This window comes from Ursus arctos, unplaced genomic scaffold (assembly GCF_023065955.2).
Source record: "Ursus arctos isolate Adak ecotype North America unplaced genomic scaffold, UrsArc2.0 scaffold_9, whole genome shotgun sequence".
NCBI classification, from domain to species: Eukaryota; Metazoa; Chordata; class Mammalia; order Carnivora; family Ursidae; genus Ursus; species Ursus arctos.
In genome coordinates, this window is record NW_026623111.1 from 18,322,786 (window position 1) to 18,346,215 (window position 23,430).

The 23,430-nt window shown below is 39.6% G+C and overlaps 1 protein-coding gene across 4 annotated transcripts in view; it reads right to left on the reverse strand.

The window, feature by feature from the left end:
- Positions 1-23,430, reverse strand: part of PPARGC1A (PPARG coactivator 1 alpha) — a 299,633-nt gene that overhangs the window by 102,993 nt on the left and 173,210 nt on the right. The window contains exon 1 of one of the 4 annotated variants that reach the window (XM_048211777.2): positions 12,701-12,876. The exons of the other annotated variants lie outside the window; for them this stretch is intronic. Coding sequence (XP_048067734.1) covers positions 12,701-12,745 — 45 coding nt within the window. The 5' untranslated portion in view covers positions 12,746-12,876. Of the gene's footprint in view, positions 1-12,700; positions 12,877-23,430 lie in introns of those variants that run through there. 4 annotated transcript variants of the gene reach the window in all.

Genomic DNA, 23,430 nt, shown 5'->3' on the forward strand with positions numbered 1-23,430 from the left:
AATGGGGCAAGCTTTTTTTTTTTTTTTTTTTTTTTTTGCTATTTAATCAACAAAACAGTCTGTATTTGTTAAGGTATAAACAAACTCCTCCCCCCAGAAATCGGCTGTCCCTGTGGCAGTAGGGAATACCGGCTCCCTAAGTGTTACTGCAATTTGCTTTGCTCCTTATAAGGAAAACAAGGAACAAAATACCACCCTTTCAAGGTTCCTTCTAATTATTTCCATTTCTTTCATAGGCTCCCAGAAAACAAGTGTTAGTAAATACAGTTGCTGCTGCTGTACCCAGATCAGCTGAGTTTCCCGGCTGCCTTTTTTCATACATGTAGCGTTCCCACTCCAGCTGCCTTAGGGTGCCTTTTTGAATAAACACTGGATTCCAACCCTAGTGTCTGGGTTGTGCAGTTTGCATTTGAGACCAAGAATGTCCGTGGAGTAAGGGAAAAATACTGACATGCTAGTAGCAGAAATATTCCTTTCTGGAGCTTTTTAATTTTTTTTTCTTATTTCCCAGCTTCCACCCTGAGACAATGAAGGCTAACGCAGGTGCACTGTTTTATGATGACATACATATTGAATACATAACAAACTCAAGGTACTAGATGTCACCGAAAAACACTTCCCATAACACCACAGTGGTCTGATTTAACCCTTCCAGGTTCCAGGGAGAGGCACACACGGCAGATATATTTGTGAATATATATGTTTTTCAAAAAATTTTAAACCCAATATACTTTTAAAAATCAGCTCAGCTCAATTCTTTTACTTGATAATAACTTCTCTGAAAAAAATCCCCCAGGTATCTAAAAATAATTTTAAAGCACTATTAATTTAATCTCCTCTTCTACTAAGGTTAATTTAATGTGTTCTCTTGTCCATCTCTTTCTAAAGAAAAAAGAAATGGTGATTTGCTCTCTAACACATTTTAGATGTAAAGTTGCTCAAATATTAAAGTGAAAGGAAGGAAAATCAAACAAAAATCAGACTGTTTCTTCTTTCAGACCACATGTGTTATAAGGTGCTTTTCGACTCTGATATCTGCAACAAGTTGCCAGTAAATTTCTAAACCATGTGATGAAATTGACAGTTTGTCATTACTGGACATAAAAAGATGGCCCAAAGCTTTGACATTTTAAGTTAGCTGAACACATTTCACTGGCACACTTTTCCCTCTTACAAATAGCGGAAAATTACTGTAGTTTTAATTTTCTAAATCAAGAAAGAACAGGAAAATACAACCTCGGGAAGGCTTTTATACATGCAATTAGTGGCATTACTCTGCACTCCCCACAAAGAAACACTAATTTTCTTCCCAATTATATTCCGATTTAATGTAAAACTACAGTAAATTATTAAAATTCAGGGCAAAGGTTACGGGCTCAGCCCTCAACGCAGTCAACTGTGAAATAATATTGGTCACTTGACCAAGAAGAGTTGATGTTTACTAATTATTATCAGGTGATCCCTGTGGTGACTTTTCTCTGATACTCTTAATTGTGTTCATTGAATGCTAGGCATCCATTATGTATATATTTATAATATGTATTTATATACTTATAAAAAATATTTTTATATATAGGATATTGATAAATATATATATTTTTAGATCATGTTCACACATTTTGGAGAAGTTCTTTACACTGGAACATTTTGTATTAATTGTTTTTGATATTTTAACATCCTCAACATGGTGTTGTTGGAGTTTTCTTATTGGTCTTTTTGCCACCTAATTCCACTTTTTCTTAATCAAATCAGCACATTCACTGAAACCACAGGTGGTTTTTTTATACATTTTTTTTCCCTTCACCATCACAAAGAGGGTTAGTTAGAAGTCAAAACACCGAAATGATTTATAAACTACAACATACTGCATTTTTCCCCTCAAATTTCTGTTACTGTACGATTTAAAGTTTAAATAGGTTCTTGGGACGAATTAGAGTAACTTCCACCATTTTTTTTGTTAAGTCTCAAAATTACAACTCTAACAAGAGGGATATTTTTGAGGTCTTATAATTTGGTTAATTAGCTCTTCAGATTAAAAATTCTCTCCTGTCCAGTTTTTTTCTTTTCTCAGGAGAACGTAAATTGTTAGTTGCTCACCAACCTTGCTCTTTTCTGGCTTCCCAGGAGGTTTCTATATTTAATTCTCTCTCTGCCTTGACTGTTTTTTCTCTTCCTCTCTCCCTGCAGCCCTCCTCGTACCTCTTCGTCAACTCTGCCTCTAAGATTTCCAAATGTTTGGTTTCAATCAACAAGGACCTATTGAAATCTTACTGTGTCCACAGCAACGTATTGCAAGGCCTGCCAAGAAGGCATATGACATGGACACAAGGGAGCTGACAATTTTAGGGGGATGACAGCCCTTAAAAACAAAGAAAATTTTGATATGAAAAAACAATGCTACTTTGCTCAATATCCAGATTCCTCTTCCCCTTAAAACACACCCTTTTTAAGTACAAGGTCCTTTCACTAACCATTACAATTCACACCCAAATCAACCCCCTTTGTCCCAACAATAGAAAGAGGTATTTATTAACATCTGTTGAGTGCCCATAATGTTCCATATCTTCACAGAGCCTAGATTCCATCCTCAATGGAATTTCTCCCCCCACTAGTTCTGTTAACGTTTCCCAAGACTCCAACATTAGTCAAGGCAAGAGATCTAGCTTCAGTTGATAACAAAGGAGAAAATACACCTTCAAGAGGATAATTCCACTCTATAACAAAAACATTTGATGAACTATGCAACATTTCCCCACTGCTGTCCCAAACTGCAGGCTTTTGCCACTCTCTCTATTTCAGATAATTGCCACTTAAAAATAAATAAATAAACACACACACACACACACACACACACACACAATCAAACTCAAAGCCCCCAGCAGACAACAGCAAAGACAATTTGCTCTGATGTCATTATTGCATATAGGTAAGAACTCAGAAGTGAAGAGCTGCTAGTATAAATGCCTTTGCCCATTTGTTTTTATAAACTTAAATAGACATATAAAGACAAATTTAACGCTGAACTTGTACAGAAAGAAAAATGGAGAAGAAAACATACATAACAGGCTTACATGAGCTCGACATTAAGATCAACATTTTCTATAGCAAATTTCAATCAATTTTGGTCCTCAAAACAACTCAATAAAGATTATCTGTGTACTCATTTTATAACTGAGAAAACTTTTTTTTTTTTTTTTTTGATTTTTTGTTTTTTAAGCCAAGGGTTTAGGTAGCGGCTGAAAAGGGCATATAGATCTCTGAAAACCCTTCTAGGAAAAATTAAGTTTCATACATAGAAAAATATTCATTCCCAAATCAAAAGCACAGCAAAGACCCCTGCAGAACTTTAGATCCAAGACAGTGTCTACCTAGCTGGAAACCAACATTCCTGGGAATACTGCCTGCCTAGAGCACTCTTCCAGAAAGGAAAGGGATCTGCCCAGAATTGTTAATATTTTTAAAGTTAATCATTGCTAACAGGCATTCAATTGCTTGCTTTTAATTCCTAGAGGGACTAATTGCTTCTGATACCCCAAATCAGCTCCTGAGCACAGGCTCTGAGCCTCCGGGACATGTCTGAAGCTTAGGCCGTGCAGGGCACAAAAGTTGGTGGCAGGGCAGGGTATATCAGAGACCTCTAGCCCATAAACACTTTCAAATCAAGTCTTATTTTGCACAAAACTGCCACAATAATGTCAACGTGAACAAAGCACCTTTGGGGAAACAAATAGAAGAAAGTCAGTGGACAGCTTTAATGCCTCCTTGCGTTCATTTATTTATTTTTTTCCCCAAATAAACTGAAGGTGATAGACAACCTCAGCAACACACCTTTTATCCCCAATAAAACCTTCTGCACAACAGCTCGATGCAAATGAGTCAGCCTATATTTTAACAAAGACCTCAAAATCCGCTCTCTCCATTTTTCACATTAGAACAAAAAATAATGTGAAAATTAATGTGAACTGCAGTCAGTTGGACTGATCTAAACTAAAGCAAAAAGTATGCTTATTAGGTCCACAGATAAGAGAGAATAAAAGGATAGTGAAAATCTGCTTTTGTCTATTTAATTCTGCCGTATTTGTGCCTCGACAGACATTTTCATTTACCTTAATTATTTCAGGTTAATTCATCTATAATGCAGTGAGTTATTGATTATATAAACAAGAAATACGCAATAGGATTATTTAGCATTTTTTTTTTTACTGAAAATGAAAATAAAGCACATCCTATTTTATTAAATTTGATACTATTTAAGAATTTAAAGTGCTCCTGAGCTTCACTAACACAACAGTTCACTCAGGAAGATTCTTTTAATCCCTAAGAAACTTAGTGAGGGCCAGGGAAAACTGGGCATGCAAATTATTAAATTGAAGAAAAAATATTTGTTAGTCCAACAGTTCCCCCCTGGTACTTTTTTCTAGAGCTTGGGTCCTAATGAGCTTAACTTTTCTTGATTTTAGGGAAGTAAATTGTATTTCTCAACTAGTCTCAAATTGGAAGAATTAAATAAGTGAAGTGTGGTTTTTGTTTTTGTTTGTTTGTTTGTTTCTGTCTTTTTTCTTCCTCTTCTTTTTTTAAATCCCATCAGACAAGCCTTGGAAAGGTTTGGTGATTTTGCTTTTGTTTCTGCTGTAGATCTTTCCAGTGTTTTAATATTTGAATTTAATTCTAGCAGAGCTAATATATATCCTAAAAATGTGGGGATGTTGATAGGAAATAAATTCCCATCTTAAAAAAAGCAATTAGCTTAAGGCCTAAGCTAAATTTTGTAATGACTTACATAAAATCTTACTTTATATTTGCTTGCCCCACTGCACACAGGATTTTTGAGAAAACTTTCTTAACCAAGAAGAACATTTCTAAGACTGACCTCCACATTTAGCAGCTCAATCAAAAGTAGATGTCAGATACTACCGGTAGGATTATAAATGGGTACAAATTTTTCTAGAGGACAAGTAGGCAATATGTATCAGAAATGTTAAAAATGGGCATCTCCAGAAACCCACAAATTCTACTTCTAGAAATTCATCTTAAGGACACACCAGGGGGGGATGTGTGCAAAGATTTTTGGTGTGAGGAGAGCCAATGTTACGTTATTTATATCACTGAGAACTTGAAAGCAGGGTGAATATCCAACAGTAATCGTCTAGTTAAATTATACAGCACTATATATAGACATTCATTCATATATTTATATATATATTCATTATATATATGTATATTCAATGCTAACATTAAAAACTGTTGCAAAATACATTTAATGGCAAATGAGAAAATGTTCAAAATACATTAAGATTTAAAATAATGTTTGAAAAAACTATAATCACAACAATTTACATATTAACATATACACTCAAAAAGAAAAGAGGAAGGAGCACCAGGAGAACACGTACCAAGGTGTTAACCAGTGGCTGATGACATTGTAAGTTCTTTTTCAATTTCTTTGTGTGTGTGTGTGTGTATGTCTTTCTGTAATTTTTAAATTTTCTGTGATAAACATGTATAAGTTCTATATTCAAAACTAAAATGAAACTATTCCTTTTTCAAAGAAAGAGATTCAGGCTTACAGCTATGCCTTCTTAACGAACAGGAAATGTAGCAAATAGAAATAGCCCTGACATCAAATATAAGTCTCAAATATTCATCACATGTTTAAAAGGAAGCCATTTCTGTCTATCACACCAAGTGTAACCGACACTCCACTCAGGAGTCAACCTCATGAGCAACTGGGAGAAGCCACTCCTTGGCGCTTGGAAAAAGCCTCTGAGCCCTGAACTATAGGGTAAAGAGAGCTCTCAACTCTTATTTGCTTACCTCACGGGGCCCCAACTCTCTGACATCCAGACGCCCTTAGCACCTTCACTTTGTTTCTCAATCTGAAATTTCATCAATTAAGTTAAATAAACTTTCGGTTCAGAAACGTAATTCTCCTTGGTAGGGTAAAGGGGATGTCAGTGACATATACAAATGCATCTATCTGTTAGACATATTTTTTTCTTCCTTGACGGCATCTATCAGAAGTCAGAGGCTCATACCAAGAAAAAGAAAAATAAATGTTTTCAGAATGGTGTGACTCCTCCATGAAGCAGATTTCTCAGGAAGAGAGTTTCGCACCTAGGGAGCTGGAAGGGGCAGTCCTGGAAGGTAAGGGAAGAGTTGTTGTAGACGTGACTTCTTCCTGAGACAACCTAAATGGACGGGGTGAGCAAAATGTCGTCCAAGTTGCAAACCAGTGACTTGCAAGTGAACTTGTGAGACATGGTCCTAAATACGCAGTCACTGTGTGCCTGCCCTGTTGGGGCAGGAAGCTCGTTCTAGACCCTCCAAATATCCTGGGGAGGTTGACTATTGCTCTTTCCCCAGGAAAGCTCACTATCTCCACAGGAATGAGAACCTTACCGTCAGCCCCTTGGAGTTAGTGTTTGCACAGTTTCATGGGCCTTTTCTGCAAATCACTCTTCCTACACTTGGGTGATCATTATTTTGACGATTTAGAATTTTCGTGAGAAAAGGGGTAATGAGGCTGGCTCCAAGGCCAAGTTCATGAGATTTATAGTCACGGGAATAAAAGGCACAGCAAAAGGAATATAGTCGATGGTGCTGTAATAGCCTTTTACGGTGACAGATGGTAGCCATGCCTGTGGTGAGCATAGCATAATATTTAAACTTGTTGAATTACTATGTCGTACACCTGAAACTAATGTAACATTTGTATGTCAGATATACTCAAATAAAAACAAAATTTAAAAAAAAGTGATTACATGTGGCTAAGTCTATATGAGAAGTAGAGGGACTTTGTGGCTCTTGATTTAGCTCAAAACGGAAGGAAAAGGATGGTGAAAAGAACATGGGCCCTCATTCAGCTATGTCACTAGCCCACAGTTAAGCTTCGGGCAGTTCACTTCATGGATCTGAGCCTCAGTTTCCTTATCTGTCAAAGAAGATGGCCAGATTCAACTACATCTCGGATCCCTGCCACCTTTCAACTGCAATGATACGTCTGCCTTGACGAAGACAGGTAACTTGGGAAGACCTCTTTGCACAGAGCAAATCCAAATGTTTCATTGCACACACATACTGGACTCAGGAAGGCTATGCAAGAAAAGTCACTGTGCTCAACTTTGCTGAAAGAGCACAGCTTCGTCACTTCCCTTGCTACATGGATATTTAACTTCCTAACCATTCCAGGAAAGGAATACAGGAGAACTTAGAAACTATACCACTTTCACTCATACTGACTACGAGAAAACCGGCTTCTACACACCTGAGTTTCTTACAAAGCCCAGCAGTGGCCCCAGAGAAACAGCAAGTTTCCATCTTGTTTATCATGAATTCTATGAAGAGGCACGAGTCATGTGTGTGAGACCAAGTCCCTACTTGTACAATAAAAATGAAACTGGTGTGACAGTAACTGTTTACTTATGCCTGCCTATAGATGCAATTTAACACACTAACAAGTGCTTTGGTTTTACTACAGGTAAGAAAAGATGTTACCAGGAGAGAGAAAATTTAGAAGAGAGGAGGGATCCTGAACTTAGGGTTTTGTATGTAGGAATAAGGTCTCCAGCATCTAGGGAAATACGAGTTTAAAGTAATCCTTCTGCCTCCTCAAACCAGAACACTTCCCCCTCTCCGTCCTCCCTTTTCCCCCCTTCCCTCCTCCCTCCCCAAGTGAAAACCTCATTACATTGGTCAAAGGAGACCTTACCCCTTTTTTAATTTGGAGGAAATCACCTGAGATATTACTGCAGGGTGTGGAGAGAGAAAAGGTCATGTGCCTAAAATATGTTATCATGGCATTATTAGCAGATGTACTGAACCAAGGCTGTATCGCAGGGTAGTTGCTGTCTCATTGGGAGTTAATAAAGTCTCCTGGTCAGCTGTTTTCTTTGCACATACAACCCAACTTAGCAGGAGGTGGAAGATCTGTGCTTCAGAGCCATCTAATGCCTCCCAGCTGGAGATTTTCCTTTAGGGCTGAGTAGCCGCAGACACGCTAAATTCCCTAATAGGACATTTGAAGAGAACCCTGGTGACCAGGGAGCAAGCAAAGTAAGACCAGGTAAATAATAAACCTGAGGAAGAACAAAGCCTTGATAAACCACGCTATTTTCCTGCAAGGCTGGGCGTCCGCAGAGAATTCACCAGCATGCCGTACTTCACGCGTCCCTACACCCACAGGAGAGAAACGGCAAGAAAACTAACAGGAGAAAGCTTGATTTGTGTGCCTGGGAAATAATCTCCAAAAGGCAGTTTGCAAGCGTTTCCCCTTTTAACAGGTCAAAAGCCTTATTATGCTTTAAGGAGACCAGGTTGGACTCTGCCCCACGCAGATGATCAGAAAAGATTCTTTTCCTGCCTCTTTTCCAAGCAAAAATCTCTGACAGCTCCTAAGGTGTTAACTTTCCACCCTCCATCTTAGTGGATCCACTTCCACGTAGGGCACCTAAAAATAGGCCACGCCTAACCGTCTGCACAGCCGTTCGAAGCAACTTAGTGGGAACTCCAACTCGGCGCTCTCCCGCGGGTATTTGCAGACTGTGCCCTCTGTCCTCTCCATGATATTACCCTATGTTGATGAGCGCATAAAAACCCAGGACGAGAGTGCTCTGCTGCTGTGTTTTGGATTCATTATTTAGATTTATGGACTGTTTTTATTTGTGTACTTATTTAGACTTATTATTTGTTATTGTGTTTTAGATCGAATCAAATGAAACTATGGATGATGATGTTCTGGAGAAAAGCAACTGAAATGCTATCAATGTTCAATACCTTTATTAATTCCACTTAAAATATTAAGGTTGTGGGGGCTCTTAGCCTTCCAAGTATAGCCAAGTACATCAATGAGAATGAATGAACTTCTAGGACACATCAAAATATAGATAAGTCCCCAGAAACATAACGTGAAGCAAAAGAAGCCAGACACGCCAAAAAAAAAGAGTGCCTACCTTATCCTGTTCTATGTAAATAAGTACAGAATCAGATGTGACTGATTTATGCATCTGGAAGTCTGAATAGATGTTGCCTTTGGTAATGGTGGGGAGCTGGGGACATGGGCTGTGTGAAGGGGCTCCAGAAAGCTAGTTATGGTTTATTTCTTGCTGTCAGTGCTGGTTCCCCGGGTAAGTTCAGTTAGTGAAAATTCATAAAGCTGAACACCTAGGATACACGCACTTTTTCAGTATTTGTATTATCCTTCAATAAAAAGTCTAAAACATATAAAGAAGAAAGAAAAAGGAGTCTTCCTCTAATAATACAAAGTTCCAAAGAAGGCTACCTTTCTGTTAAAAAAAAATTCTAAATGTTCAACTTATCTTCTCAAAAGAACCATTAACCTACATAGACAAACCACAGTGGAGTAGGAATCAAGTGGTCTGATGTCCAAGTGTGTTTGCCTGCCCTTGGACAAAGCCCCTTCAGCTTTCTAGATATATTTTCTGTCAAAAGATGGGATAGGATTAGGCAATCTCTGAATGTATTTCTTAAATAAATCAAGTGAAGGAAACCTCCAACTCTAAAACTGTAGTATTTTGCCTTTGGTACAAAACTCATCATTGAAAGGTATCGCTGACTTGGTTTGAAAACATGGTCCCATTCTCAGAGAACAAGATCTTGGGGGTCAGTCAGCACGGATCTGCCACTTAGGGGCTATCTATGTGATCCCAGGTGAGGTAGCTCAACGACCTGACCTCATATTCTCAACAATGAAAACGGCAATATAAATACCTATTTTTCATGGTTGGTGTTAGGGTTAAATGAGATGTCTATGAACCCAGCGCTTAACATATAATAAGTACCCAATGATGACACCTTATAGTCACATACGAATACTTCAAACTCAATTTAACATCAAGCCACATTACGGTAGATGCATAACTTTGCTCTTTGCCTGACTTCCTCATCTAAACAAAACAAAACAAAACAAAAAGTCTAGAAACAAAGCAGAGAGAGCACTTTCTTTTGAAGTCTTACATTAAGCTGACTTTCCATGAGAGTGCACACAGAATCGCCACCTCAGTTGTAGGGATGCCAAGTGTCTGCTGGTTTCTCTGTTTACCTGAAGAAAAGTAAAACCAGCCTCATACTGGTCCTGACCTGGCTCTACCCCCAAAGAGACCAGAAGCAGCAAGTGCAGGAAACAGTGTTTGTTTCCATTGTGCTGGCCACCAAAGTTATTTGAGCCAAAAGTCTGTGAAGTCTCTGTTAAGAAACAAGACATCCATATGGTGCATGGAAACTGACAAGATACCAGGGGTTTGCAAAGGTGAGAAGAGACACAAAGTATCAAATCGTGTTTTAAAATGATGATATCTATGGGGGAAGACTGGAAAACAAAGGCACAGGAGCAAAATAATTCAATAGCAAGTCAATTTTGCCACCAGTGACCTCTCCACTAAATGGTGTTAGAATTCAGACGCTTCCCGAAAACAAGTGATCAATCATATAATCATTTTTAAATTGATAAAATGACATAAAGGATATGTTATATTTTCTCTTAGATATGTAAGGATTTTTTTTCTTGCAAGTCATTTTTCTGTGTGACCAAATGCCAAAAAGTTGGCATATAAATTAACTGTGCTGCCCAATCCAGTAGCCACTGCCCACATACGGCTGCGAAGCACCTGAAATATATCTAGTCAAAATTAAGATGTGCTATAAATGTAAACTATGCATAACATTTCTAAATGTGTTAGCACGAAAAATCAAATGGAAAATTATTATTTCTATTGGCTATATGTTAATATGATATTTTGGATGTGTTGGGGAAAATGAAAGATATTAGTAAAATTAAATTTACTTTTTTCTTAATGTGGCTACTAGAAAATTCAAAATTGCATATATAAGGTGCAGAAACGTCCCATTTGACAGCCCTGGTCTCAAGTTTTGCACCTTCCCTCAAGTAAGTGATACTGTACGTGTAAATAAAATCAGCGAATTACAGCATCAGGGAATTTTGCAATAAATCTGGGGTAGGAGAGCAGCGTCACAGAAGTGCACAACTCTAGGGGGCGCCCCTCACATCGCAGGCTGTGAAGAGGGCTCACTGGAGCTTTACGGCCTTCTGCTTGCACCGCTATTATATGCTGTATAATCCATCCTCCCTACATAATCAGGAATCCCTTCTAGAACATCCCTGAGGCAACCCCATACATCTTTTCAACACTTTCCACAATTCTCCAAAACATATACATAATAATGAGATGCAAATTTATAAAGTGAGGTCTACCCAGTACTCTGGACTGGGGGAGGGTAGAAAATAGAGCTGATCATATTATAAAATCCTCATAGGATGCAGGGGAAGTCCAGAGCAACAGAAAGTATGCAAAGGCTGAGATATACACTGAGATGCAATGTTCTCAAGAAGACAGTTTTCTTCCTGGAGACTAGAGGCATTTTTCAGAGGGTAACATCCACTTTAATTACAAAATGCACCCGCCTCTCTCTTCCAAGGGAGAAAAGCCTGTTGTTGCATCTGTAATGTAGCTTTAGTTTTTGATGCCAAAAATGATTCAGTAAACACAGTTATGTTATGGTATACTATTTCTTATTCAGTACTCAAATTAATCTCAAGGCAGTGCTGGCATTAATTCAATTTGACGCCTGTACTTAGGATTTCACATAGGTGCCTTCATCCAATTCTTCTTCGCAACTAATAAAATCTTAATTCATGGTAATATATTTATTTCTAGTTCAGTTCATGTTAAGGAGTGCAGTACTTTACAGAAAACTAATTAATATCAATCATATATTATAACACTTTTAATGGTTCGGAGGAAAATCCTACACTGGGGGAAAGATTAGATGAACCAAGGGGTCTTAGCCCATCCTATTTACTCTATTTTTAGGATTTGAGAAAAGATACCAAGCATCATTTCAAATATTAATTTAATTGAAGGTGTACATCAAGGAAAAGCTGGGAATTAAGAACTCTGGTTCTTATCCCTAATAGGACATTGATTTGATGTGGCCCAAGAATGTAATTTACACTCTCAGAGACTCCGTTTTCCACCTATTTTGTGTAACAGCCATATAATTTGCAAGTTGGTAAAGATATTCGAATTGAGATGCATGGCACTATTAAAATAATGAACAATTTCACTAATAGCAAGCCTTCTGCAATTGTTGGTAACAATTCTATTTTTATGTAATGTTTGAGTAATGTTGATAGCATCATATTTTTTGGGATTGGACATATAGTCAGTGGGATAGTTCAAGCATGAGTCCTCACTGTGGCATAAACGGTGCCCCCTGGAGTTGTGCATTGCAGTGGCCCTCGCATTTCCTTAGGGAACACTATTTAAAAGGCTTCATCTCCCCCCAGCACAAAGAGCTAGAACAACGATTGTACAACTTTTTGAAAAAAAAAAAAAATTAAATAGTAACAATGCAATAGGTCCTTTTAAATGCATGGTCATAATAACCAGTCTTTCCAAATTAGGCATTAAGCATTTCATTCACTCTACAACAATTTCTCCATACTGACATGCTACCAGCAAAAAAGAAAAAAAGCACATACTATTCTGTTTTCTTGGGGGGGTTTTTTTTTTTGGTCTCTTTAGCATTCTACACATAAAACCTCCAAACCTGATATACACATATATATTTTTTTTAATTCCTGATCAAGAGAAATAAAACAAAAGCCCAAACACCAGCAGCATATTGGCTTCTAGGTGCAGATATAATGCCTCTTGATACTCACTTTCAAATCTGAATCCATAGCTGATAACCCCGAGACGCATGTCATTCATTTTACTGCAGTGTAAATACTTGCATCGCAAGCCGAGGGAACACTCGCGACGGGGGCTTGCACGAGCTACTTTTTAATTCACAAGGGCATGGTGACGTGGGAGGGCATCTCGGACTCACTGCTCAATGAACTCCACAATAGGGCACAAATCTGAAACTCAATCTGAGCCAGATATGGACGTAAGAGCAAATATATACAGTATCATGTGCTTTCCAACAGCCCTGTGTCTCGAGGGAGCTCTCTGACATCAGCAGTAGAGACAGGTGGTTCCCTTTCCAACTGTGGAAAATAAAACCCTGTTGCAGAGACACTAAGTAAATATAGCTGTACTGTAATTTTTCCTTGGTGCACTCTCCCTGTGATTTCTGTCCTGTGATGAGACTTTATCCAACGAACCCATTCAGGACATTCTTCTACACTAATAACGGACAGTGCATTTGCAAACGGGCTGCAGCTGGCATCGAAGATACTGTTTGCTGCCCCAGTTGGTACAACTTTCTCCTCCTCTCACGGGTTCCAAATAGATTGTCAAGTGACTGCCCAACCCTCTGCTGGGATATGTCACCCTTTGTCCCCTGTTACTAATACAACCCAAAGAAATGACAGACAAGAGTCAGATCATCTTAAAAATCACATGCACAGAGCAGGTCCATACCAACCAGATCCAGTTTAAGTCTGAGAACTAAAATCAGCTGAGATGTACTAAGCCCTTTGTGGCCACAACTATTTGCTTTTGCATTTAAGAATTACTAGCAGAAGGGCACCCTGTAACGTGTGTATAAAATTACTTAATTCAACTTCTATTTCCCTTTCTGAACGTAGATACTTTTACACTCTGACAGCCGCTGGCTCTTAAAGCATTCTCCTTTTTGTTGTATCTCCTTAGAAACACAAATCTCGTTCCCTGGCAGCGGCGGCTCTCCGGGCCGCACCGCATGCCCAAACTGGTTCTCCCTCACAGCTTTAATTCACAGTAAGTGGCATGAAAGGAGGTCAGCCCTTCTCAAAAAACACTCGGAGTTCTTTTCGACTTCAGAATCTATTTTGAAAAGCCACACTCCCTGCCACGTAAAGAGCGGCTTCCCATTTCGAAATTCTGGCTTATAACTGCTGGACGACTTCGGGAATGGTCCACAAAGGGGCAAACGCAGGGTGATGCTCACAGTTTCAACCCGGGATCACAATACTCGGCGAGAATTCAGGAAGCTCTGGGAGACGAGCAAGTCAGCAACTGCCATCCCCTCTTCACCCCCAAATTACCCTCTCGCTTGAAAACTACTTACGGTGAGCCCACATGCTATAGCTTTCCTTTCCTGAGGTGTTCGTTGAATGCTTAACTCAATAATGCCATCTTAATCCGGAAAGTTTCCATGGCAACCTGCCACTGTAATAAACAAGTCTGAAGCATGAGAAATGAGGCAAGGTACTCCTGCTTTCCCCATCCTCCTCCAACTTTCAAACAACAGGGTCTTCTCTAATCCTCTAAACATCACAGTTCAGAGCTACTTGAGCTAGCAATAAAGCACGATAGCAATAAAGAAATGATATCCAGCATTTGGTGAATATTCACTGTGTGGCAACCACTGTGCAGAGCGGCTATGTACAATATCTCATTTCCTTCTTGCACTGCCAGTAGGAGCCAGTACTCCCATGATGCTCCTCCGACTCGAGGGCTCCGCTCACTGAAGCCTCGAGAGATTAAGTAACTTTTCCAAAGACAAAAAGTTGGTCTGGGGGAGACATGGGACGGGAAGGTCCCGTTGTCTGACTTCCAAAATTTTTGTTTGCGCCCAATGATCTGGTGACTTTGACATCTAGGAGTCTCCCCACAAATCAGAAGGGAACCATAGCTTCACGTTCTGATGGAAAGTAAAAACACCACAAGCATCTAGTCAAAACAAGGGAAATTAAGAAAAGGCATGACTCAAACAGGAACACAACCAATACATGGCACCCTGCTCTGGTCAAAAGAAGCCAAACCACAAGTGTCTTTGAATGTGATCTGGCGTATCATTTAAAAGAAAGCACCTTTCTTTGTAGACCAATCTCTAAAGTTAACTTGGGGTGTCTGATTCAGATCATTGAAGAACACTCCCAGAGGAGAAGAAGCCCTTATATAAAGCCACTTCTTTCCCTAAATGAAATTCTTTTGAAGATGGCAATTGCAAATAAAGGCCAGATTAAAACATACCTTAAGACCACATGGCAAACCGTATTACGAAGATATGTTTTCCATGCTACAGATGTGTGTCCATGCAAGTCTATGTGACGAAGTACATATATTATGTTTATTTCACTCTAGACCAGAACTCAACAAATAGATTTTAACTCTATTGAACTCTTGACTCTTGACACCAATAATTGAATCAACTTCCAATATATATTTTATAGCCCTTGCTTGGAAGTGTGGGCAAATGTGAAAAGATCACATGAGTTACAGCCATTCAAAATTCACTGTGGTACAAGTTTTTGGAAAGTGGGGCTAAAATATGTGGTTTTCCAATCTCCTCTGATTTCAGAAATATAAATAAACTCCATGAAATGTATTTCCAAAAAACATAGTTCTTGAGAACCTTTTGGCTCTGGTCTTGAGACAAGTATAACTGAGGTCCAAAGTATTCAGCTTATCTGGCCAACTGAAGGGCCATCATTCAATAGGGCAGCTTCTAAAGTAAATGGCCCAGAATACAAAGCCACAATCAGCTGCTTCCTCTGATACCCTCATACTTTCTGCAACCTAGAAGAACAAAGGCAAACAGGGATGGCTTGTGACTATTTGAGGCGGTAGCCATGCAATTATTAATTCTGACCTTCCCATAGCCATCAACACTACCACACTGTTTATTTAAAAAATCAAAACCACACTGTTTATTATTGGGTGGGAATGGAAGCTTTGTGTCATTGTTTTTTTGTTGTTGTTATTGTTTTTTGTTTTCGGGGTTTTTTTTTGTTTTTGTTTTTTTTTGGTTGTTTTGGAAGTTGTATACCTTTGGTCCGGAGGTAATACTCTTGAAAAAAGAAATTCACTTTCCAAAAGAGCAGCAAGCTAAATTCACATTCAGGATCCTTTTCTAGGTATGCAAATTATGCTGCTTGGAACAAACACTCCAAAGCAGATTCAGAACTCAGATGGACACAGAATAAATACATTGGCTGTGGAGGCTCTGGCCTCAGCTAAAAGTACCAGGAACACGAACATACTCTGAGTATACTCTACCTCAGCGAATAAACTCAAGCTCAATACCACCAGTTGAGCTGCTTAATATCTATGAGTCTTTGTTTTCCACTTAGAAAATGGGGGATGATACCCACCTCACTGGCTTATCACGGGGATTCCACAGGAAGAGCTGAAGGGATGTGGGTGAGGGGCCTTGCAGGATGCCTCATAAATGCCCATTTCCTGCATTGTTCACGTTTCTCAGCTGCAACTATTTCTCTGTCCTCCCAGCCTCTCCTATCTTCCTAGAATAGTTTAAAATAAAATATATGCTATCAGACTTCTGCATTTTTATTCCATGGAATGGACATTGTGATTAACGTGACAAATATGCGTGGGAAATAGGGCTTGTCCTTCCCTCTCTGCAGGTGTCTTGCCCACGTATAGAAGGGAGAAGAAACAACAGCTCTGCTAGGAGCATAAAGTGAGCCTCAATGGATTGTGTAAGGAGGCATTTTTAAAGATCAAAGATTTGTGTGAAAGAAAAATCTTGAAAACTTTGCAAAGGGAAAAAAATTAATATTTGGATTTATTGCCAATGCTTAGTCACTGCAAGTTTGGGCAAATGTTTGAGTAAAGATGTAGTGTGAATTGCCAGTAAGTGGAACTTTCTTTAAAAGAACCAGTGACAGACAATGTCTCCACTTTCCAACCTAAGAGTCTTTTTAGGTATTTAAAGGCAAAACTATCCAGGATGGAATATGAAAAATCAAAATTTTGAAGACTCAAAATATGTGAAATTCAGGAATTTCCCACATAGATAAAAAAAAATTACTGAGGAAAACCTTAAAGCTAGATTATTCATACGTACTGAAGCTTTCTTTGAATGTCTGCATCATAAAACACTCTAGAAATGCCTACAGCTTTAAAAAATTAAAATACATTAAATGGGTGACGTAGGAGAAAAGAAATATATTGTCAAAATCCATATATTCTTTTTCTAAATATTATCAATAATCGACACCACTGGAAAGAAAATACCATACTGCTTGGAAAATTATCCACAAAGAATCTATCTCTCCAATTCATGTCTACTGTTGTTATTTATAGCCGCAGACAGTAACTTCAGACTTGTCAAAAGGTGTGGAATGTACTTCCTTCTTGTGTGCATGGATTCTGCCTAGCTAATATTAACCATGCACAGTCTTCCTACCTTGTAAAGGTAAATAAGGCTGGTCCTAAAAATTAAAATAAAAAATCTTGGCTAAAAGACTTCCAAAGAAAACAAGATACGAGGACAAGGAACCACCCGTTAAGAGCCCATAAATCGATAGGAGTCTACTATGATGTAGAAGATGGGCCCCCAGCATGCCAGTTGCTTAAGCTATGTTGAATTTTTTTTAACGATTTTATTTATTTTTTTGAAAGAGGGAGAGAGAGCACACATAAGCAGGGGGAGAGGCAGAGCGAGAAGCAGGCTCCCCGCTGAGCAGGGAGCCCAATGTGGGGCTCCATCCCAGGACCCTGGGATCATGACCTGAGCTGAGGGCAGATGCCCAACCTACTGAGCCCCCCGGGCGTCCCTATGTTAAGATTTTATGTCTTCCTGCCCTGAAAGTGCTCACCGTGGAAGAGTGAGTGGAGGCCAGATTCACCACCAACCTGCCCACATGTGAACAGAACAATAGCAAGTGTGTCGAGGGAGAAAAGATAGGGATCGTTAGGGGTGTGAAAACATATCTAATTAACCTTATAAACAGCCTAGGATGAGAATGCCAGTCAGGCCCTCTGGAGACTTTGAGAGGCCCCTGCCCCATATGTAATTCCATATAAAAACTAGACTCATTACCCAGTTATATAGAGAAGCCCAACGGAGTTCTAATCTCTGTTGTAATGGGCACTTCAATGTTTACTTTAAAGGATCCAACATAATAGCCTTTCAAAGGAAAAGTTTGAGTGCTCCTGCATGGGTGCTCTGTTTTGCTGGGGGCTACTTACTCATTTAGTGTAATATTGGGCGGTCCTCTGTGGGTGCCAACATACGAATAAAGAAAAGCAGAGATGTGGCTTGCTAGGACCTTGCCTACCCATTCATGGGGCCTCCAATAGAAGTTCTGGGGTCCAGAACAAAGTGTTACAAGAAGCATACTTGGCTGGAAAAGAGCATATGGATATTTTCTAGCTTTGGGGGTGACTGCTGGGCTCCCAGAAGAAGAAGAGGCAGAATGAGGAAGGATAATGAAAGAGAGACAGCATTCTCTTTGGAATAAGACCAACTTGGGGGAGAACCAGGTTCTGACACTTCCTGATTTGTTGAAATGGGCGAAGGTGCTTAACCTCCTTGGGTCTCCCTAAAATAGAGATGATATTACTATCCTTATGGAGAATGTAAGGATCAGATATCTAGCTTGGCAGCTGGTAGATATTTGGTAAATGTTAGTTTTATTCAATACTAAGAGACTGGAAAATAAAAAGTCCTGGTTCCAAATGATGAATCATACAAAGTCCAGTGTTAGCTGCTAAGGGAAATATAAAGACATGTGAAAAGTAGTGAGAGCCAAGACCGGGCTCTCAACTAGATGGTGGGATGTAGCCGCTTATGTGATGTTACTGAAGATGGGTCTTTAACTCACAGAATTCCAGGAAGTCACTAGAAGACCACAGATACAAAATCAAAAACTTTAAAATGGAAGTAGGTGATTTTTTAAAAGTACACTCCAACATACAATGTCCACCATGTACACCCTACTATTCTTTTTGTTTTAAAAAAAGATTTATTTATTTATTTTAAAGAGAAAGAGAGCAAGGGGGAGGGGCAGAGGAAGAGGGAGAGAATCCCGAGCAGACTCTGCATGGAGTCCAATGAGGGGCTCAATCCCATGACTCACCACCTAGGCACCCATCACTACTATTTTAAGTGTTTTATACATATTGTCTCATGAAATAGATGTTATTGCTATCTCCCGTATTCTTGTTTTCAGATGGAGAAGTACACACAAAGAAAGTTAAGTGACATGCCCAAGACTGCACAGATAATAAGTGGTCAGGTGTGGCCTTGAACCGGGCTGCCTGATTTCAGGGTACATGCCCTTAACCCCTCCACCAGACTGCCTCCTACTGCCAGCTCCTGTAGTTTTGAATCTTTACTAACTACAGTTGAGTGAAGCCCTACAACAACACAGTTGAATTAGATTGGGCTCCTGGTCCCACAGAGGCCACAGTTGACTAGATTTAATGGAATCTGTGAGTCTGGAGCAACAGAGGAACCTGCAGAACACAGTGACTGGAACACAGAGAACAGAGAACTCCAGGCTGCCTGCAAGAGCAGGGAAAGGAGAAATAAGTGTTATGGAGCAGAGCCCTTCTCCCATCTCCCCTTCTTTGAAGTCATTCTATGTGTGCCCAGCAGAGTGTGGGGAGCCCTCGGTGGAAATAATTGCCTTTGTCATCTTCGGATTCTCAAGATAATGATATTTTCCACTGCTCTTACTCAGAAGTATGAATAAAATACAATACATCCTCTCCAGGAGTTTACACAGAGACACGGATGGACTCAAATAATTCTGATAGGAGTTTGCATGATTTGTGGCAATGACATGGAATCTCGAGAATGGAACCATGGTACACAGTAAGAATCCCGATGTAATCAAAACAAATTCTGGAATGGGATAGGCTGGTGATGGGTAGTAAGGAGGGCACGTGTTGCATGGTGCACTGGGTGTTATACACAACTAATGAATCATCGAACTTTACATCAAAAACCAGGGATATACTGTATGGTGACTAGCATAGTATAATAAAAAAAAATATGATTATAAAAAAAAACAAATTCTGAGAGTTACCTGATGACCTTCCTCATAGGCTATCAATCTGCCAGTACCTGCTGTTAATTGGAGATAAACTGAAATCAATGACCATGAACTTAACCAAGAAACACAAATTAAATTATAATTAGTTAATAACTTTCCAACTGGACAAAAAGTTGATACTACCTACCATGAACTGGAGAAATGATGATAGATAACTATCAATTATTTTGTCAAGAAATATATACTAAAATGCAGTTTGATAGCTTCTAAAAAGCGTCTATTTTTAAGGAAATGAAATCCTAGAGGCTGTTCAGGAACTTCATAGTCCCAACTGTAACTAATTACAAACTGACCAATCACAAAATGGAAGACTAACCACACAGAGGTCATTAGAATTAAGCTTGAAAAGATATCCAGTGGGAGAAATTAGTTTTTTTTAAGTAGGAAAAATGTCTTAGGGTATTTCTAAAAAGAGAGAGAGAATTCCAGGTGAAAAGATGGTGCTTTCAAAAGCATGTTCTTGGGGGCGCCCTGGTGGCTCAGTCATTAAGCTTCTGCCTTTGGCTCAGGGCGTGGTCCCAGGGTCCTGGGATCGAGCCCCACATTGGGCTCCCTGCTCTGCTGGGAGCCTGCTTCTTCCTCTCCCACTCCCCCTGCTTGTGTTCTCTCTCTTGCTGGCTGTCTCTCTCTCTCTGTCAAATAAATAAATAAAATTAAAAAAAAAAAAAAAAAAGCGTGTTCTTGGTATACTAGGCCAGGCTGAGAGACAGCAAGGTACAGAGCAGAACCTCATACCCTTGACTCTGATGCTGACCTTGGCTCATAGCCACATGGAATGGTATGAAGGCTCTCTATGTCTTAGTTTCCTTAGCTATGAAACTGGGCTCACTGTGCTCTTTTCTTAGGTCTTACTAGGACTCAATAAGGATCATAAAAGATAAAACATCCGATTGCTTATGCGTCAACTTGGTTAGGCTATGGTGCCCTGGTTGTTTGCTCAAACACTAACTAAGGTGTTGCTGTAAAGGTCTGTTTTGTAAATATCATTAACATCTATAATCAGTTGACTTTAAGTAAAGCAGATGACCCCCCAAAATGTGGGTGGGCCTCATTCAATCAGTTGAAGCTCATACCAAAAACAGATGTTGCCCTAAGAAGAGATTCTGCCTCAAGAATCTCTTGACTCTTGCCTTAGAATCAGATCTCTTTTTTTTTTTTTAAAGATTTTATTTATTTATTTGACAGAGATAGAGACAGCCAGCGAGAGAGGAAACACAAGCAGGGGGAGTGGGAGAGGAAGAAGCAGGCTCATAGCGGAGGAGCCTGATGTGGGGCTTGATCTCAGAACGCCGGGATCACGCCCTGAGCCGAAGGCAGATGCTTAACAACTGAGCCACCCAGGCGCCCCTAGAATCAGATTTCTTAAGATATAAGAATAAGATAACTTAGAAATCTTGCCCAAGTTTCCAGCCAACTAGCCTACTCCATAGATCTACAGATTGCAGTCTTGCTAGCCCTCAAAATCATGTGGGCCAATTTATTCAAAGTTCTCTCTCTCTTCCCCATCCTGCCCCCATGTAACAAATAAGCTTACGAAAGTAGGTCCTTCATTTTAGTAGTAAACCAACTGGTGAAACGTCTAAAACCCCAGGAATGTAATTTTTCATGTGATTTCAAAGATAAATGTAGGACTCTCAAAAGAGAGGAAATGCAAATAAAATGAGGCTTAAAGACATTTAGAACATAATCTCCATGAAGACAAGAAAATTGACTTGTTCAGAATTTTGTTCACAGGTCTAAAATGGTGACGGAACGACTTAAAAGACGTGCTGAAAGTGAATGAATGCTGGAACTCCACAGCTGTGGAGAGAAAGGTAGGAAATTGTCTCCTGTTGCTTCATATCAACCCAAACACTTTTACTTCTGAGCTAACGGAGCATCATGGAGAAAGCAAGTATTTACTCATCCCTCTCTGGATCCGTCCATTCACAGAACATGCACTGCTCTTTCTAGAGACGGTGCCAGGCTTCAGAGTGTGGAGACAAAGAAAACAGAAGTCTTCCCTTTGGAGCAGCGCAGCCTAGGAAGTGAGCAGATGAATAAACAAGGGCAATGATGTTAGTAGAATATGCTGGAGTAAAGGAACGCAGAAGGTGCTCGGGAGCCTCAGAGCATGGACACCTAACCTTTTCTGGAAGGCATTCATTCATTCACTCATGCATGCATTCATTCCCAAAATGAATCTTTATGGGGATGAACTCTATGCCAAGCACGATGTTACATCTTGGGTCTGGTCAGAGTGCCATAAATAATAATGACGGCTACAATTTATTGAGTGCTTACTATGTTTCCGGCATTGGTCTAGGCCATTCCCATTTATCTACTGTCTCTCCTCATACCACTGGGGAATAGGGTATGTATTTTCCATATCCTTTCCTGTTAGACGATTATACAGGCACAAATTCACATATTAACTCTTTAAAGACTTATTGATCACCTATACCTAAAAGGCGCACTGTTAGGCACGAATTTGATCAACACATTATCTCTGCCCTTAAATCTACCAAAAGAGACAGACATACCCACAAACAGCCACAATCTCAGACTGTATGACTCCCACAGTCTCGCAAAGGCCCTGTCATCGCTTAAGTGTGCCATCTCCAAGATTTCCCGAGAACTGGAGAATACGACTTTGAACACAACCAACAGAAATGTGCTGAGAGTGTCCTCTCTTCTTACAAGGAAAATAACCAAAATGAAATACCACTAACATGCGAGAAAGAGCTTCAAAATTGTTTTTGAAAGCAGAACTCTTTTTTTGTGACTAAGGACTAGACAACTGTAGGTAACATGGTCTGAGCCTAGTTAGCACAGATACCCAGGATGTCAGGCCACACCATTGTTTTCAACTACCTTGTAGGCACTAACACTAGTATAACACATTGTTCTCAAGATCCTGACACTTGGGGCGCCTGGGTGGCTCAGTCGGTTAAACATCCAAGTGTTGATTTTGGCTCAGGTCATGAGATCGAGCCCCACGTCCAGTTCTGTGCTGGGCATGGTGGAGCCTGCTTGGGATTCTCTCTACTGCTGCCCCCAACCCCCTGACTCAATCATTTGCTTTTTTCCTAAAGAAAAAAAAAAAAAAGATTTCAATGCTTTAAACTGTGAGCACAGCAACAGAAGACGTGGATATAAATATCATACATTATTGATAAACAGCATGAATCTGTCATCAATTAACAGCAACTATAGATTGCAACAATTCTAAGTAGAACCTTATAAATAACTGTGGTTTTAATTACTGGAGAGAACTACCACATCCATCAACATTCACGACTCCTGCTAAGTATCAACGTGGTCCTAGGAAGTTCCACAGTCACTGGAAATGTTTACAGCAATGAGGGAGTAAAGATTTTTGTACATTAGAGAAAAGAAAACGAGGCCCATTCTATCCAGGAAACACAAATCTAGATTTTTTTGGAAGTAAAAATTAGGAGAGAGAGAGAACGCGTACATGTGTGTGCACGTGTGCATGGTACAAGTGGGGGGAAAGCAACAAAGGACAGAAAGTGCCCCCAATCAGATCAGAGAGGAGATTATGCAACAGTCAACATGGGTAAAAAGGAGCGATTCCTCTGGTTAAAGGAAAATGGGCTGTTTACTCTCTTTTGTACTTCTCATGGACTCCACTCATTTTTTTTTTATGTTTAAAA